Source organism: Pan paniscus, chromosome 20, assembly GCF_029289425.2.
Source record: "Pan paniscus chromosome 20, NHGRI_mPanPan1-v2.0_pri, whole genome shotgun sequence".
NCBI lineage: Eukaryota > Metazoa > Chordata > Mammalia > Primates > Hominidae > Pan > Pan paniscus.
In genome coordinates this window covers 52,071,496-52,086,718 of record NC_073269.2, presented here as the reverse complement: position 1 = coordinate 52,086,718, position 15,223 = coordinate 52,071,496, and the positions used below count along the sequence as shown (strand labels likewise).

The 15,223-nt window shown below is 50.9% G+C and overlaps 1 protein-coding gene across 1 annotated transcript; it reads left to right on the top strand.

The window, feature by feature from the left end:
- The first annotated feature begins 203 nt into the window (after positions 1-203).
- NANOS2 (nanos C2HC-type zinc finger 2) lies at positions 204-9,425 on the top strand. The gene has a single exon (XM_055103567.2). It carries the CDS (start codon positions 6,351-6,353, stop codon positions 6,765-6,767), a length of 417 nt encoding a protein of 138 aa, XP_054959542.1. The 5' UTR covers positions 204-6,350; the 3' UTR covers positions 6,768-9,425.
- Positions 9,426-15,223: the final 5,798 nt, after the last annotated feature.

Here is a 15,223-nt window from a genome sequence, read left to right as displayed (position 1 = left end):
TAAATATATACAACATATAATTTTAACATAAATATATATATATATATATTTTTTTTTAGAGACAGGATCTTGCTCTGTCTGCCCAGACTGGAATGTAGTGGCACAGTCACTGCTTGACATCCTGGGCTCAAGCAATCTTCCCACCTCAGCCTTCTGGGTAGCTCAGACTACAGGCATGACTCCAAGTCCAGCTAATTTTTAATTTTTTTTAGAGATGGGGGTCTCACTATATTGCCCAGGCTGGCCTTAAACTCCTGGGCTCAAGCTACCCTCCTGCTTCGTCCTCCCGTACTGGGATTACAGGGGTGAGCCACCGCACCCAGCCCCAGATCTGGATTTCAGTCCAGCCTCACTGAATCACTCCATGACAGATGTCACCTCCAAGCCTGTTTCCTGTTCTGTGAAATGAGGATATTACAAGATACTTGACAAGGCTGTCTGGGGATTTAATGACATGGCATAGGCAAGCACGCAGCAGAGACCATGAGAACAATGATGATGATGGTGACCTCGCTGGCCCTCGGGGTCTCTCTCCCCCAGGTCTTCATCTCCCCTGTCTTGGTCCCCGCATGAGCAGGTCTCTCGGTCTCGCAGCGGGTCCCTCGGTCTTTCTGGGAGTCACTGCTGCCCATTTACGTGTTTCTCCCCACACTTTCTCGGGGTTTCTAACTCTTTCCCCTCCCCACTCGTCTCTGGACCCCCAGCAAGAGCTATTTTCTGCCAGGCATCAGGCGGAGACGGAAACTCACAAATAAACAGGGCACCTTGGCGTCAGGTTAGCAGACAGTGGTCGTGGCCTTGGGGTGGGGGCGGAGGTTAGGACGTAGTAAACACCGGGGCTGATGAATTTCTAGTCAGTATCATCTCCCGTTCCCTTAACTCAGAGCAGCAACCACACCAGGGAAAGAGAGCTTGTCTGAAGAAGCATAAGGGGTATCTTTCAATCAACTCATCCAATAAAACTGGAGTTGGAGGGTGGAAAGCAGCCATGGCCCAAATAACAGAATCCTAGAAGAAAACAATTAGGGAGAAAATAATGAGAAAAAAAAAAAAAACAAAAAAACTCCCAAGCCAGCAGTATCTGGGGTTCTCCGAACAATAGGTGCAATTGTTAAGGGGAGTCATGGAGCCTGGGAACGGCCTCTCCTTACATCATTCTCAGACATCCCGCAGATGCCACAGCTGTAACCACTGTCACTGGGTTACTGGGTCCAGGCCCTGCACACACAGGGAACTCACACCTCCCACGAGGAAAGTCAAGGCTGTGACTTTGCAGAAAGCACTCAGCACAGGGACCCCATGCCCGTCATGGTGCCTCCCCAGGAGTATTGTTCTTCCATTCTGCCGACCACAGTCTCTTCTGCTCTTGAGTATGTCCCTCGGTGACTGACAGGTCTCATCTGCTCTGTGTCTGAAAAGCTACCTGGCTGAAATACCCCCATCCTTCCTGGCTTCCCACCTCAATCTGTCGCTACACACTGCAAGACCCCCAGGGTCTGCTGCTTTCCCTTGGGGTCTTAGGCAGGTTCTTCGCTCACAGCGGGCTTTGCGTGCTCCTTCTACAGGGGGTGGGAGGATGTCCAAGGTCGGGGTCAAACAGTCTTGGGTTTCAGCTCCGGAGAAACACCTTTTTTTTTTTTTTTTAACATTATTTTTATTTTTAATGGTTTTTTTTTGTTTTTTTTTTTGAGGCAGAGTCTTGCTCTGTCACCCAGGCTGGAGTCCAGTGGTGCGATCTGGGCTCACTGCAACCTCCACCTCCCAGATTCAAGCGATTCTCCTGCCTCACCCTCCCAAGTAGCTTGGATTACAGGCACCCGCCACCACACCCGGCTAATTTTTGTATTTTCAGTAGAGACCGGATTTCACCATGTTGGCCAGGCTGGTCTCTAACTCTTGACCACAAGTGATCTGCCCGCCTGAGCCTCCCAAAGTGCTGGGATTACAGGTGTGAGCCACCGTGCCCAGCCCAGACTAACACTTACTGTCCATATGACTTTGGACAAGCTCCTGAGCCCCTCTAAGTCTCCCTTTGCTCATCTGTAAAACAGGACCATTAACAGACTATTTGACAGGATCTGGGAGGATTTAGAGATGACACAGGTCAGGCCCTGAGCATGGTGCCAGCCCACAGATGCTCAGTAATGAGTGTGCCTATGATTATTGTCTCAATTGTGTCTTCATTTCATAGATGATCTTTTTTTTTTTTTTTTCGAGATGAGGTCTCACTCCGTCACCCAGGCTGGAGTGCAGTGGCACAAACACAGCTCACTGAAGTCTCAGCCCCCTGGGTTCAAGCAATCCTCCTGCCTCAGGCTTCCAAGTAGCTGGGACTATAGGCATGCATCACCAGTTAACTTCTTTGTACTTTTTATAGAGACTAGGTCTTACTATGCTGCCCAGGCTGGTCTCAACCTCCTGGACTCAAGTGATCCTCCTGCCTCAACCTCCCAAAGTGCTGGGATTACAGGAATGGGAATTTGGGACAATGGATGGGGCCAAGAGAGGACCCCCAACATTACAGATAACATTTTGCAATGCCCCTTTAGGACCTTGAAAATTAAACTCATAGGTAATATAGCCCACCAACATACAAATTTTATTTTATTTTATTTTATTTTTTTCCTGAGATGGAGTCTTGCTCTGTCGCCCAGGCTGGAGTGCAGTGGCGCTATCTCAGCTCACTGCAACCTCCACCTCCTGAGTTCAAGCAATTCTCCTGCCTCAGCCTCTGGAGTAACTGGGATTACAGGTGCGTGCCACCACGCCCGGCTAATTTTTGTATGTTTGGTAGAAACGGGGTTTCACCATGTTGGCCAGGCTGGTGTGGAACTCCTGACCTCAAGTGACCCGCCTGCCTCGGTCTCCCAGAGTGCTGGAATTACAAGCGTGAGCCACTGTGCCCAGTCACAAATTTTATTTTCAAAAATAGATATCGTGTCGTGTCCTAACCAAAATATAAAGGGAAAATAAAAAGACAGTAATTTATAATAAAATAATGTCTATGTAAGTGTATAAATGCTCAGGCATGGACACTCTAAAAATCATCTGAGCGGGGCAGACACTAGCCTCTCTGTGTAGATTCACCATGAATGAGATACAAACAAATGGTATGTTGTTTGGAGACAGATACCACAAGCAGCATTGCCTTGAGTGTTGTGGCTTCTAGAATTGGTGAATAACTGAATAAAGTTCTCAGAAAAACCAAGAGCTTGAAGACCAGAATGAAGACAGTGGTTGCATTCCAGGAAAAATGAGTGTTATCTTAAAATAATGCAAAAAGCACCTAGTGCTTATATATAAAACATAGCTATGCTCTGAATTTGGATAATTATAAATGGGTTTTTCTACCTAGATGGATGTTCAGTGGGACACTGGAAAGTTAAGTGCGGCTCAGAACAGGTCTTGGTGGTGCGAACTGCTGAGATATCTGCCATCCCTGGTCCCCACCTACTAAATCCAGCCACATCCCCAATCACGGTGACAAACTCAAAATGCCCTCACCGATTCCAAAACATGCCCTAAGGGAGATTTGCAGAATCTGAGGGTGTCCAGCCTCTGCAAACCATGCTGGCTTCATCCTGGGACCTTCACTCCATTCTAGCCACTCCAGCCCCCTTGCTGTTCCCAAATTTCAGGATGTCTTTTTTTTTTTTTTTTTTTTTTTGAGATGGAGTCTCACTCTGTCACCCTGGCTGGAGTGCAGTGGCCCTAACTCGACTCACTGCAACATCCACCTTCTGGATTCAAGCAATTCTCCTGCCTCAGCCTCCCAAGTAGCTGGGACTACAGGCACCCACCACTGCGCCCAGCTAATTTTATTTTATTTTATTTTTTATTTTTTATTACTTTTTTTTTTTGAGATGGAGCCTCGCTCTGTCACCCAGACTGGAGTGCAATGGCACGATCTCAGCTCACTGCAACCTCCGCCTCCCAGGTTCAAGCAATTCTCCTGTCTCAGCCTCCTGAGTAGCTGGGATCACAGGCACCCGCCACCACGACAGCTAATTTTTGTATTTTTAGTAAAGACGGGGTTTCACCATGTTGCCAAGGCTGGTCTCAACCTCCTGACCTCATGATCCGCCCACCTCAGCCTCCCAAAGTGCTGGGATTAGAGGCGTGAGCCACTGTGCCCATCCTGCTAATTTTTGTATTTTTGGTAGAGATGGGGGGGGTTTCACCATCTTGGCCAGGTTGGTCTCGAACTCCTGACCTCAGGTGACCCACCCACCTTGGCCTCTCAAAGTGCTGGGATTACAGGCATGAGCCACCACACCCAGCCACAGTTTCCATATCCTGTGTTCCTCTTCCTGGAAGGTTCTTCTTAGTGGTCTCAGCTTCCAAGTCCCATTCCTGAGCCAGCCACTCTTAGAACACCCGGTTCACAGGCCAGCAGGTCTTTACAGTCTAGTGTTTTCTCATTTACTGGTCTCTCTCCTGAACTCGTTCATGAAGCAGGCATAAGGTAGCCTTGGTCACTGCTGAATTTCTGGCACCCAATATGGAGCCTCAATAACTATGTGTTGAATATCAAGGTGGCCCATGGAGACTGTGGGTGGAAGAAGAACCCCTGCAGGTGCGGTGGGCGGGAGATGAGGCTTTTGCTCGTTCCAAAGGCCAGGAAGGATTTAAGACAATGGATGGGGCCAAGAAAGGGCTATTTTTTTTTTTTTTTTTTTTTTTTTTTTGACAGGGTTGGCCAGACACAGTGGCTTATGCCTGTAATCCCAGCACTTTGGGAGACCGAGGCAGGTGAATCACACCTGAGGTCAGGAGTTCCAGACCAGCTTGCCCAACATGTCAAAATCCCATCTCTACTAATACAAAAAATTAGCCAGGTGTGGTGGTGTGCACCTGTAATCCCAACTACTTGTGAGGCCGAGGCAGGAGAATCACTTGAACCTGGGAGGCGGAGATTGCAGTAAGCCAAGATTGTGCCACTGCACTACAGCTTGGGTGACAGAGCAAGACTCCATCTCATAAAAAAAAAAAGACAGGGTCCACTCTGTAGCCCAGGCTGGACTGCAGTGGCACAATCATGGCTCACTGAAGCCTAAACCTCCTGGGCTCAAGTGATCTTCCTGCCTCAGCCTCCTCACTAGCTAGGATTACAGGCACATGCCACCATGCCCAGCTGATTTTGTATTATATGTAGAAACAGGGTCTCACTATGTTACCCAGGCTGGTCTCAAACTCCTGGCTTCAAGTGACTCTCTAGCCTCAGCCTCCCAAAATATTAGGATTACAGGTGTGAGCCAGCATGCCCAGCCCAAGAGGGGGCATTCTAAGTGAGATTGTTCTGTGCCAAGTTCCTCTGCCACTTTTAACATCAATTCCCAGTTCCCAGAGTGATTATGAAACCCGACTCTGCCATTTCCTTGTTGTGTGACCTTGGATACATTCCTTAACCTCTCCAAGCTTCATATCTTTCTCTGTAAAATGAAAATACTAGGCCGGGTGCGGTGGCTCACGCCTGTAATCCCAGCGCTTTGGGAGGCAGAGACAGGTGGATCACCTGAGGTCAGGAGTTCGAGACCAGCCTGGCCAATATGGTGAAACCCTGTCTCTGCTAAAAATACAAAAAAAAAAAAAAAAAATAGCCAGGCTTAGTGGTGGGCACCTGTAATCCCAGCTACTCAGGAGGCTGAGGCAGGAGAATCGCTTGAACCCAGGAGGCAGAGGTTGCAGTGAGCTGAGATCATGCCATTGCACTCCAGCCTGGGCGACATAGCAAGACTCCGTCTCAAGTAAATAAATAAATAAAATAAATCAGGTCATGTTGTTACTATTATTTTTGTCTTTTTATTTTTTGTAGAGACAAGGTCTCGCTATTTTGCGCACGCTGGCCTAGAGGTCCTGGGCTCAAGCGATCCTCTTTCCTCGGCCTCCCAAAGTGCCAGGATTACAGGTGTGAGGCACTGCGCCCAGCCTGGCTGCTATGATGATTAGGAATAACTCTGAAGTCTATGAAGGGTGCAGCCCCTCCAGCCTAGGGGTGGGGGATATTTGCAGACATGGACTTTCTTTGAACAGATAGGGAAACTGAGGCACAGAGAATGGAAGTGTCTTCCCAGAGGCCACAGAGCACCTTGGCAGCAGAGCTGGGACCAGAGATCAGGGGAATGACCTCCTTCCACATCTCTGTGAAGAACTAAAGTCAGATGGGGGTTATGGGCAGGGAGCGGGCCCTTTAAATCCTAAGCTCCACCTTTGCTTAGAAGAGTCTCTGGGCATTATAAAAGGGGGTGCAGCTCCCTTCTGCTCTGGGAAACGCCTGCTGTTCTTGCCCTTGCCCACGGGCCCCCAGCCCCAGCCCCTCTCCAGTGGCCCACCACCCCTGCTTTGGTGCCATGCAGCTGCCACCCTTTGACATGTGGAAGGACTACTTCAACCTGAGCCAGGTGGTGTGGGCGCTGATCGCAAGTCGGGGTCAAAGGCTGGAGACCCAAGAGATTGAGGAGCCAAGTCCCGGGCCCCCGCTGGGGCAGGATCAGGGGCTGGGGGCGCCAGGGGCCAACGGGGGCCTGGGCACCCTGTGCAACTTCTGCAAGCACAACGGGGAGTCCCGCCACGTCTACTCCTCACACCAGCTGAAGACACCAGATGGCGTGGTGGTGTGTCCCATCCTGAGGCACTACGTGTGTCCCGTGTGCGGGGCCACCGGTGACCAGGCCCATACGCTCAAGTACTGCCCGCTTAACGGTGGCCAGCAGTCCCTCTACCGCCGCAGCGGGCGCAACTCGGCCGGACGCAGGGTCAAGCGCTGAGCATCGTAAGATGCTCACCACCCGCACCCCTGACCCTCCTGGTCCATCCCACCCAAGTCCCTAAACTCTCTCTTCCAGTCACCCAGCCCTTTGGAATTTCTGGCCCCCAGAACTCCACCCTGGCTGGATCCTGAAACAGTGGAGGCTGCTGGGAGCCAGGCCAGCCCCGCCCCCTTGGACCTGTCAGCCCTCGGAGCTCTGGCCTGTGGGCGTTGGCCTGAGGGTCCTTGGTGCCGCGGGAACCCTTCCTGCACGGCCCTGTAGCGCCCTCTGGGCCCCGGTTCATGGATCTTTTGTCCTCGTGGGGCCTGCTGGTGACTGGAGCCCTGCCCCTTCGACTTCTCTGTTCCTTGTGGAGTTCTTGGATTTTTGAACCTCCAGGATTCCACGGTGCTGTCCCAAGCCAGCCCTTAGGAGACACTGAACAAGGCTGGCTGAGAAGTGCCTACTCAAGAACTTCAAGATGGGATGTCGACTTAAGACCAGCCTTCTCCATCTTCAGCCTCCTGCAGAACCACGGTGTCATCGTGGACCACGCCTGTTCATTCCTTCCCTGACCTCAGTACCCATCCGTCAGGAGCGGAGTGGGACTCTGGAGAGCACCGTGTCACTGGAGGGCACCGTGTCTTCGCAGGCTCACCTGTGGATGGAGAGCCGTGGGGTGAGCTGACACCTTTCAATGCCCCCTGGTTGTTCTTCCCCTTGTTCAGCCCATTGCACCCGGTACCTGCCCCCATCCCCAAATCACCAATGGGTCCTTTCCCCCAGCGAGAACCATATCTCTCGACCACCTCCCATCCGACCCCCCAAATCGTGATAGTTGACTAAAGGACATTTTTTTTTCCTCCTGTGTTTTTCAACCTCCAACGTTCAAGTCGAGGAACCGCCGATAAGAAGGGGGTTTGAGTACCCGGATGGGAATGGCAATGGCCTAGCTTTTATTTTAGGGGCAAAGAGAAGAAGGGCCCCCGTCAGATTTTAAGTTGTTCAGTTTTTGGCACAGGGCCGGGACCCTGAGTATTGAGCTCTGGTGAATAAAAAGGTTTTCTAGTCGTCTTTGAAATGGCTGTATCTGTTTCCGTCTTTGGTTTGTTTGTGAGACAAGGTCTTGCTCTGTCGCCCAGGCTGGAGTGCAGTGGTGCGATCTCGGCTCACTGCCCGGATTCAAGTGATTATCCTCCCTCAGCCTTTTGAATAGCTGGGACTACAGGTGCGCCCCACCACGCCTGGCTAATTTTTTTTTTGAGACGGAGTTTTGCTGTTGTCGCCCAGGCTGGAGTGCAATGACGCCATCTCGGCTCACTGCAACCTCTGCCTCTCGGGTTCAAGCGATTCTCCTGCCTCTCAGCCTCCCGAGTAGCTGGGATTATAGACATGCACCACCACGCCTGGCCACTTTTGTATTTTTAGCAGAGACGGGGTGACCGAGTAGGCGGGACTACAGGTGCACGCCACCACACCCAGGTAATTTTTATTTTTGGTTTTTGTTTTTTCTTTTTTGAGACGGAGTTTCGTTCCTGCTGCCCAGGCTGGAGTGCCAATGGTGTGGTCTCGGCTCACTGCACCATTGAACCTCCCAGGTTCAAGCGATTCTTCTGCCTCAGCTTCCCAAGTAGCTGGGATTACAGGCGCCCACCACCACGCTCGGCTAATTTTTTTTTTTTTTTTTTTGTATTATTAGTAGAGATGGGGTTTCACCATTTTGGCCAGGCTGGACTCGAACTCCTGACCTCAGGTGATCCGCCCACCTCGGTCTCTCAAAGTGCTAGGATTGCAGGCATGAGCCACTGCGCCTGGACTTTTTTGTTTGTTTGTTTGTGATGGAGTCTCGCTCTGTCACCCAGGCTGGAGTGCCGTAGCCCGATATCGGCTCACTGTAACCTCTGCCTCCCAGGTTCAAGCGATTCTCCTGCCTCAGGCTCCAGAGTGCCTCACACCCGGCTAATTTTATATATATACATATATATTTTTTTAGTGGAGATGGGGCTTCGCCATGTTGGCCAGGCTGGTCTTGAACTCCTGACCTCAGGTGATCTGCCCTTCTCGGCTTCCCAAAGTGCTGGGATTACAACGTGAGCCACTGCGTCAGGCCTCTGTTTCCATCCTCTCATCTGGCTTTGTCCTCAGCGGCTGCGTGAAGGAGCAGGTAGCTGCATTGGCCAGATCCAACATGGGGAACCCGGAGGCAGGACAGGAAGGGGCTTTGGGTTCCCCTCCCAGCCGGCCCCTGATACATCCGCCACCTATGAACTGGCTCTCAAATTCCTCCCGTGCCTTCGCCTTGATCCCCATTCCCTTTTCATGTCATGTCTATGGGTTTCTCTGGCCCTGTGAACCCCCGGGATCTTCCAGGACCGGCTTTTTGGTAATTCTTAAACTTTGAGCTCCCAGACCCCATTGGCGAGGTGTTGAAAATTGTGGTCCCTGCCCTGTGCAGTGGCTAACACCTGTAATCCCAACACTCGGAGAGGCGGAGGTGGGAGAATCACTTGAGACCATGAATTTGAGACTAGCCTGGTCAATATAGTGAGAACCCGTTTCTACAAAAAATACAAAACAATAGTCAGGCATGCTGGAGTCTTGCTTTGTTGCCCAAGCTGGTCTCGAACACTTGGCTTCAAGCGATCCTCCCATGCCTGTTGGGATTACAGGTGTGAGCCACCGCGCCCGGCCCGTTTCCCTTGTTTTAAACCACTCAGTTTGCAGTACCTTGTCATGACAGCTACAGGAAAGGAATGCACTGGGGCTCTGGGGAGGCATCCAGGGAGTCTGGACTGAAGGAGGTGCGTGTCAAAGTCCAGCCTGGAGCCCGTGAGAAGGCTGCATGCAGAGAGTTATGGGAAGAGGTACAGAGAGCTTTGCTGCTGTGGACAGGTCGAGGCCAGGTGCAGGACAGCTGGTCATTCTCCTGCATCTGCCCCATTCCTGCAGTTACCTCCCATGAACCTGAGACCAGGCAGGCAGGCAGATGGAGAGCACACAGGGCAGCCTCCTGGGCTCAGAGGAGATACAAAGGGGCAGAGTGGGCATGCAGGGGCCACTGGAGACTTGTGCGTGGCGCCCGTGTGCATCAGACACCATCTCGCCCACCCCTGAGGAAATCAGAGAAGACAGCAGGGAGACTCCATGCAGAGAAGCAAATGCTTCAGAACGGCCTCTTCCCTCCAGCACCACTTTGGGCTTAGGAGAGAGAGTAGGGGAATAGTTCTACACCCACAAAGAACCAGGGAAGGAAAATTAGATCCACTAAGGATAGACCTAGAGCCTCACAGAGTCCCCAGTGTGCTCTGAAGTATATAAGGCCAAGGCTTTGTCTCTGCACCTCACACTCCCACAGTGGCTAAGAGTGCCTACCACTGTGTTGGTCTCTGAAACTGGATTTGTGCACACGTGGGGTTCCAGGGGTTCTGGTGAGTGGTGACCATAGATTAGAGCCTATTTCCAATGCTAACCAGTATCTGGCCCATTCTAGAGAATTTTATACAAAGGAAGGGAAAAGATTGCACTTTTTTTTTTTTTTTTTTTTTTGGGACAGAGTCTCAGTCTGTCACCCAGGCTGGAGTGCAGTGGCACGATCTCGGCTCACTGCAACATCCACCTCCCAAGTTCAAGCAATTCTCCTGCCTGCCCAGCTTACCAAGTAACTGGGACTACAGGCATGCGCCACCACGCCCAGCTAATTTTTGTATTTTTAGTAGAGATGGGGTTTCATCATGTTGCCCAGGCTGGTCTCGAACTCCTGACCTCAAATGATCTACCTGCCTAGGCCTCCCAAAATGCTGGGATTACAGGAGTGAGCCACTGCACCCAGCCAAGATCGCACTATTAACAAAAGTCTTTATTTTTAATTTGTACTAAGAATGTTGAGAGATCACTTTTAGGTTTATCATTCAGTTTCTCCTTCTCTCTGCCCTCCCGCAAAAAGTCTTGCTCTGTCACCCAGGCTGGAATGCAGTGGAGTGGTCATAGCTCACAGCAGCCTCGAACTCCTGGCCTCAAACAATCTTCCCTCCTAGGCCTCACAAAGTGCTGGGATTACACGCATGAGCCACTGTGCCCGATCCAGATTCTCTCTTAACCTGTCGTTTTTGCCTTCTTCCTCTGCCCTCCTTCCTTTCTCCTTTCTCCCTCCCCACATTCCTTCCTTCCTTCCCTTCTTTCCTTCCCTTCTCCAGTCCAAAACAGAAATCTCACATTCATTAGGAAATCCTCTTGGCTCTAGCTTCAACATCCATCCCAAATCTGACCATCTCTTCTCCAGCACACTACCTTCCAATGCCCCACCACCTCTCACCCAGAGTACTGCAGTCACCTCCTCAATGATCTTCCTGCTTCTACTCTCAACCCCTAAGGGTATATTTTCAGGCTGGGCACAATATCTCATTCCTATAATCCCAGCACTTTGGGAGGCCGAGGCAGGTGGATCACTTGAGGCCAGGAGTTCAAGACCGGCCTGGTCAACATATCGAAACCCCGTCTCTGCTAAAAATCAAAAATTAGCCAGGCATAATGGTGCACACCTGTAATCCCAGCTACCCGGGAGGCTGAGGCACAAGAATCTTTGAGCCTGGGAGGCGCAGGTTGCAGTGAGCCAAGAAGGCGCCACTGCACTCCATCCTGAGCAACAGAGGGAGACTGTCTCAAAAAAAAAAAAAAGTATATTTTATTTTCTTTCTCTTTTTTTTTTTTTTTTTGAGATGGAGTCTCGCTCAGTCTCCCAGGCTGGAACGCAGTAGCATGATCTCGGCCCACTGCAACCTCCATCTCCCAGGTTCAAGCAAGTCTCCTGCCTCAGGCTCCCGAGTAGCTGGGATTCCGGGTGACCGCTATCACGCCTGGCTAATTTTTGTATTTTTAGTAGAGATGGGGTTTTGCCATGTTGACCAGGCTGGTCTCAAACTCCTGACCTCAAGTGATCCACCTGCCTTGGCCTCCCAAAGTGTTGGGATTACAGGTGTGAGCCACTGTGCCCAGCCAAGAGTATATTTTCAAAACCCAACAAAAGTGATCCCATTAAAACACAAGCCAGCTCATCTCCCTCCTCTGCTCAGAGCCCTCCTGTGGTCACTGTCTCACTCTGACTAAAAGCCAAAATCCTCATCTCAGCCCACAAGGTCCCACACAATCTGCCTCTCACCCAAGTCTGGCTCTTTTCCCACCCTCTCCCGTTTGCTCAGTCTTCTCCAGCCACTTTGGCCTCTAAGCTGTTCCCCGAACACTTCTGGAACGTTCTGGCCTCGGGGCCTTTGCACTCACCCTTCCGGCTCCTTGGACAGCTCTTGGACCAGATACTCACATGGCCTACTCTGCCACTTCCTGCAAGCCTTTGCTCAAAGGCCGCCACCTCCCTGAGGCCTTCCCACCCACATATTCCTGATCCCTCCAACCCATCTCTACTTTTCTTACCTCCTTAGCACTTACCACCATCTAACATGCCACATGGCTGAGTTGTTTATTATGTCTCTGGTTGCAATGGTTAGTTTCACATGTCAGCTTGTCTAGACCGCTGTCCCCAGTCATTCAGTCAAATATGAATCCAGCTGCTGCTGTGAAGATATCTCATAGATGTGATTAAAGACTATAATTAGTTTACCTTAAGGAAGGAAATTTATCCTAGATAATCTGAGGGGGCGGTGGCTCATACCTGTAATCCCAGCACTTTCGGAGGCCAAGGCAGGTGGATCCCCTGAAGTCAGGAGTTCAAGACCAGACTGGCCAACATAGTGAAACCCTGTCTCTACTAAAAATACAAAAATCAGCCAGGCATGGTAGCATGCACCTATAGTCCCAGCTACTCGGAAGGCTGAGGCAGGAGATTCACCTGAACCCGGGAGGTGGAGGTTGCAGTGAGCCGAGATCGCACCACTGCACTCCAGCCTGGGTGACAGAGTGAGACTCTGTCTCGAGTAATAATAATAATAATAGGCCAGTGCAGTGGCTCACGCCTGTAATCCCAACACTTTGGGAGGCCGAGGCAGGCGGATCATCTGAGGTCAGGAGTTCGAGACCAGCCTGACCAACATGGTGAAACCCCGTCTCTACTAAAAATACAAAAAAATTAGCTGGGCGTGGTGGTGGGCGCCTGTAGTCCCAGCTACTCGGGAGGCTGAGGCAGGAGAATTGCTTGAACTGGGGCAGCGGAGGTTGGCAGTGAGCCGAAATCGTGCCACTGAACTCCAACCTGGGCGACAGAGCAAGACTCCGTCTCTATAAATAATAATAATAATCTAAGTGGGCCTGCTGCAATCAGTCAAAAGGTTTTCAGAGCAGAGCCGAAGCTTCCCTGAGGAAATTCTGCCTGTAGACAGTGGCTTCAGTTCACGCCCAAAGCTCCAGCCTGCACTTTCCGATGGTGCCCTGTGTATGGATTTTGAAGTTGCTTAGCCAGCCCTACAATCCTGTAAGCCAATTCCTTGCAACAGATCAGTTCATACATACCCCCTACTGGCTCTGTTCCTCCGTGTTATCCCTGATTGAAGTGAGCTACTTCCTGTCCATCCACCATCCCCAGCTAGAAAGGAAGCTCTGAGAGTGGAGTTCAGTATTTTATTCACTGCTGTATCCCAGGTGCCTACGGCCAGCACTTTTTTTTTCTTTGAGACGGAGTTTCGCTCTTGTTGCCCGGCTAGAGTGCAGTGGCACCATCTCAGCTCACTGCAACCTCCACTCTGGTTCAAGCGATTCTCCTGCCTCCACCTCCCAAGTAGCTGGGATTATAGGCGTGCACCACCACACCCGGCTAATTGTGTATTTTTAGTAGAGACGGGGGTTCATCATATTGGCCAGGCTGGTCTCGAACTCCTGACCTCATCATCCACCCGCCTCAGCCTCCCAAAGTGCTGGGATTACAGGCATAAGCCACCATACCTGGCCACTTCTTTTTTTTTAAGACAGGGTATCAGCCAGTGCAGTGGCTCACACCTGTAATCCCAGCATTTTGGGAGGCTGAGGCAGTAGGATCACTTGAGCCCAGGAGTTCAAAACCAGCCTGGGTGATGTAGCAGGACCTCGTCTCTATCTTTTAAATTAAAAAAAAAAAAAGAGAAGAGAAAAAGAAAAGAAAAGACAGAGTCTCGCTCTGTCGTCCAGGCTGGAGTGCAGTGGCAAGATAATAGCTCGCTGCAGCCTGAACTCCTGGCCTCAAGCAATCCTCCTACCTCAGCCTCCCAAAGTGCTGGGATTACAGGCATGAGCAACCAGGCCCAGCCCTAGGGCAGCACTTAATATGCTTGTTGCATCCATTTCTTTTAGCATTAAAACAACACAAAACAAAACAAAAATTTAGCTTCCACTCCGCCTCTGCCTCCAGCCCTCTTCCACATACCTGATGGGTTCCTGGATGCTCTTCCTCATTCCCCAAACCTCCCCAGGCCTTTCATACCCACCACATCCCAAACCACTTCAGCATCTTACCCCCACATCTGCTACCCCTCAAGTCCTCATCTTGGCCGGCCCTACCATGTAATGTACCCTGTCTCCAGGGCCAGAGATCTAGGCTTTTTCCCTCACCCCTCACAGCCCATCAGGTTCCAAGTCCTGTCCATTCTTCCTCCTAAATATCTCTCCTTGCAACTTCCTAAGTATTTTCCTGGACTCACTAATGGGTCAAGATTCACAGTTTTGGCTGGACTCAGTGGCTCACGCCTGTAATCCCAACACTCTTGGAGGCTGAGGCCTCACAGAGGATTGCTCAAGCCCAGGAATTTGGGACCAGCCTAGGCAACACAGTGGGATCTTGTCTCTACAAAAAATTTTAAAACTTAGCCGGGCATGGTGGTGTGTGCCTGTAGTTCCAGCTACTCTAGAGGCTGAGGTGGGAGGGTGAGCCTGGAAGTTTGAGTCATGATTGCATGATTGTACCACTGTACTCCAGTCTGGGTCATAGAGCAAGTCTCTGTCTCAAAAAAAAAAAAAAAAAAAAAAAGGACTCACAACTCACAGTTTTGAAAATGTGGCCCTTTGCCAGGCGCAGTGGCTCATACCTATAATCCTAGCACTTTGGGAGGACAAGGCAGGTGGATCATCTGAGGTCAGGTGTTTGAGACCAGCCTGGCCAACACGGGTGAAATCCCATCTCTACTAAAAAAAAAAAACAAAAATTAGCCAGGTGTGGTGGCGTGCCCCTGTAGTCCCAGGTACTCAGGAGGCTGAGACAGGAGAATCGCTTGAACCAGGGAGGCAGAGGTTGCTGTGAGCCGAGATCGCACCATTGCTCTCCAGCCTGGGCGACAAGAGCAAAACTCCATCAAGAAAAGAAAAGAAAAGAGGCAAGATAAGAAAGAAAATGTGGCCCTAGAAAGCCTTCCCTGACCCACCCTCACCCCAGGAGTCTTGCCCTCTGACTTCCTGCATCCAGCTTCCAGCTACCCACATCTGTGGAGCTCCATACCCCACTGCCTGTGGCTCTCCACCTCCCACCGCCTTGTGAACCCCAAGCCAGGTTTAGACTCAACTCC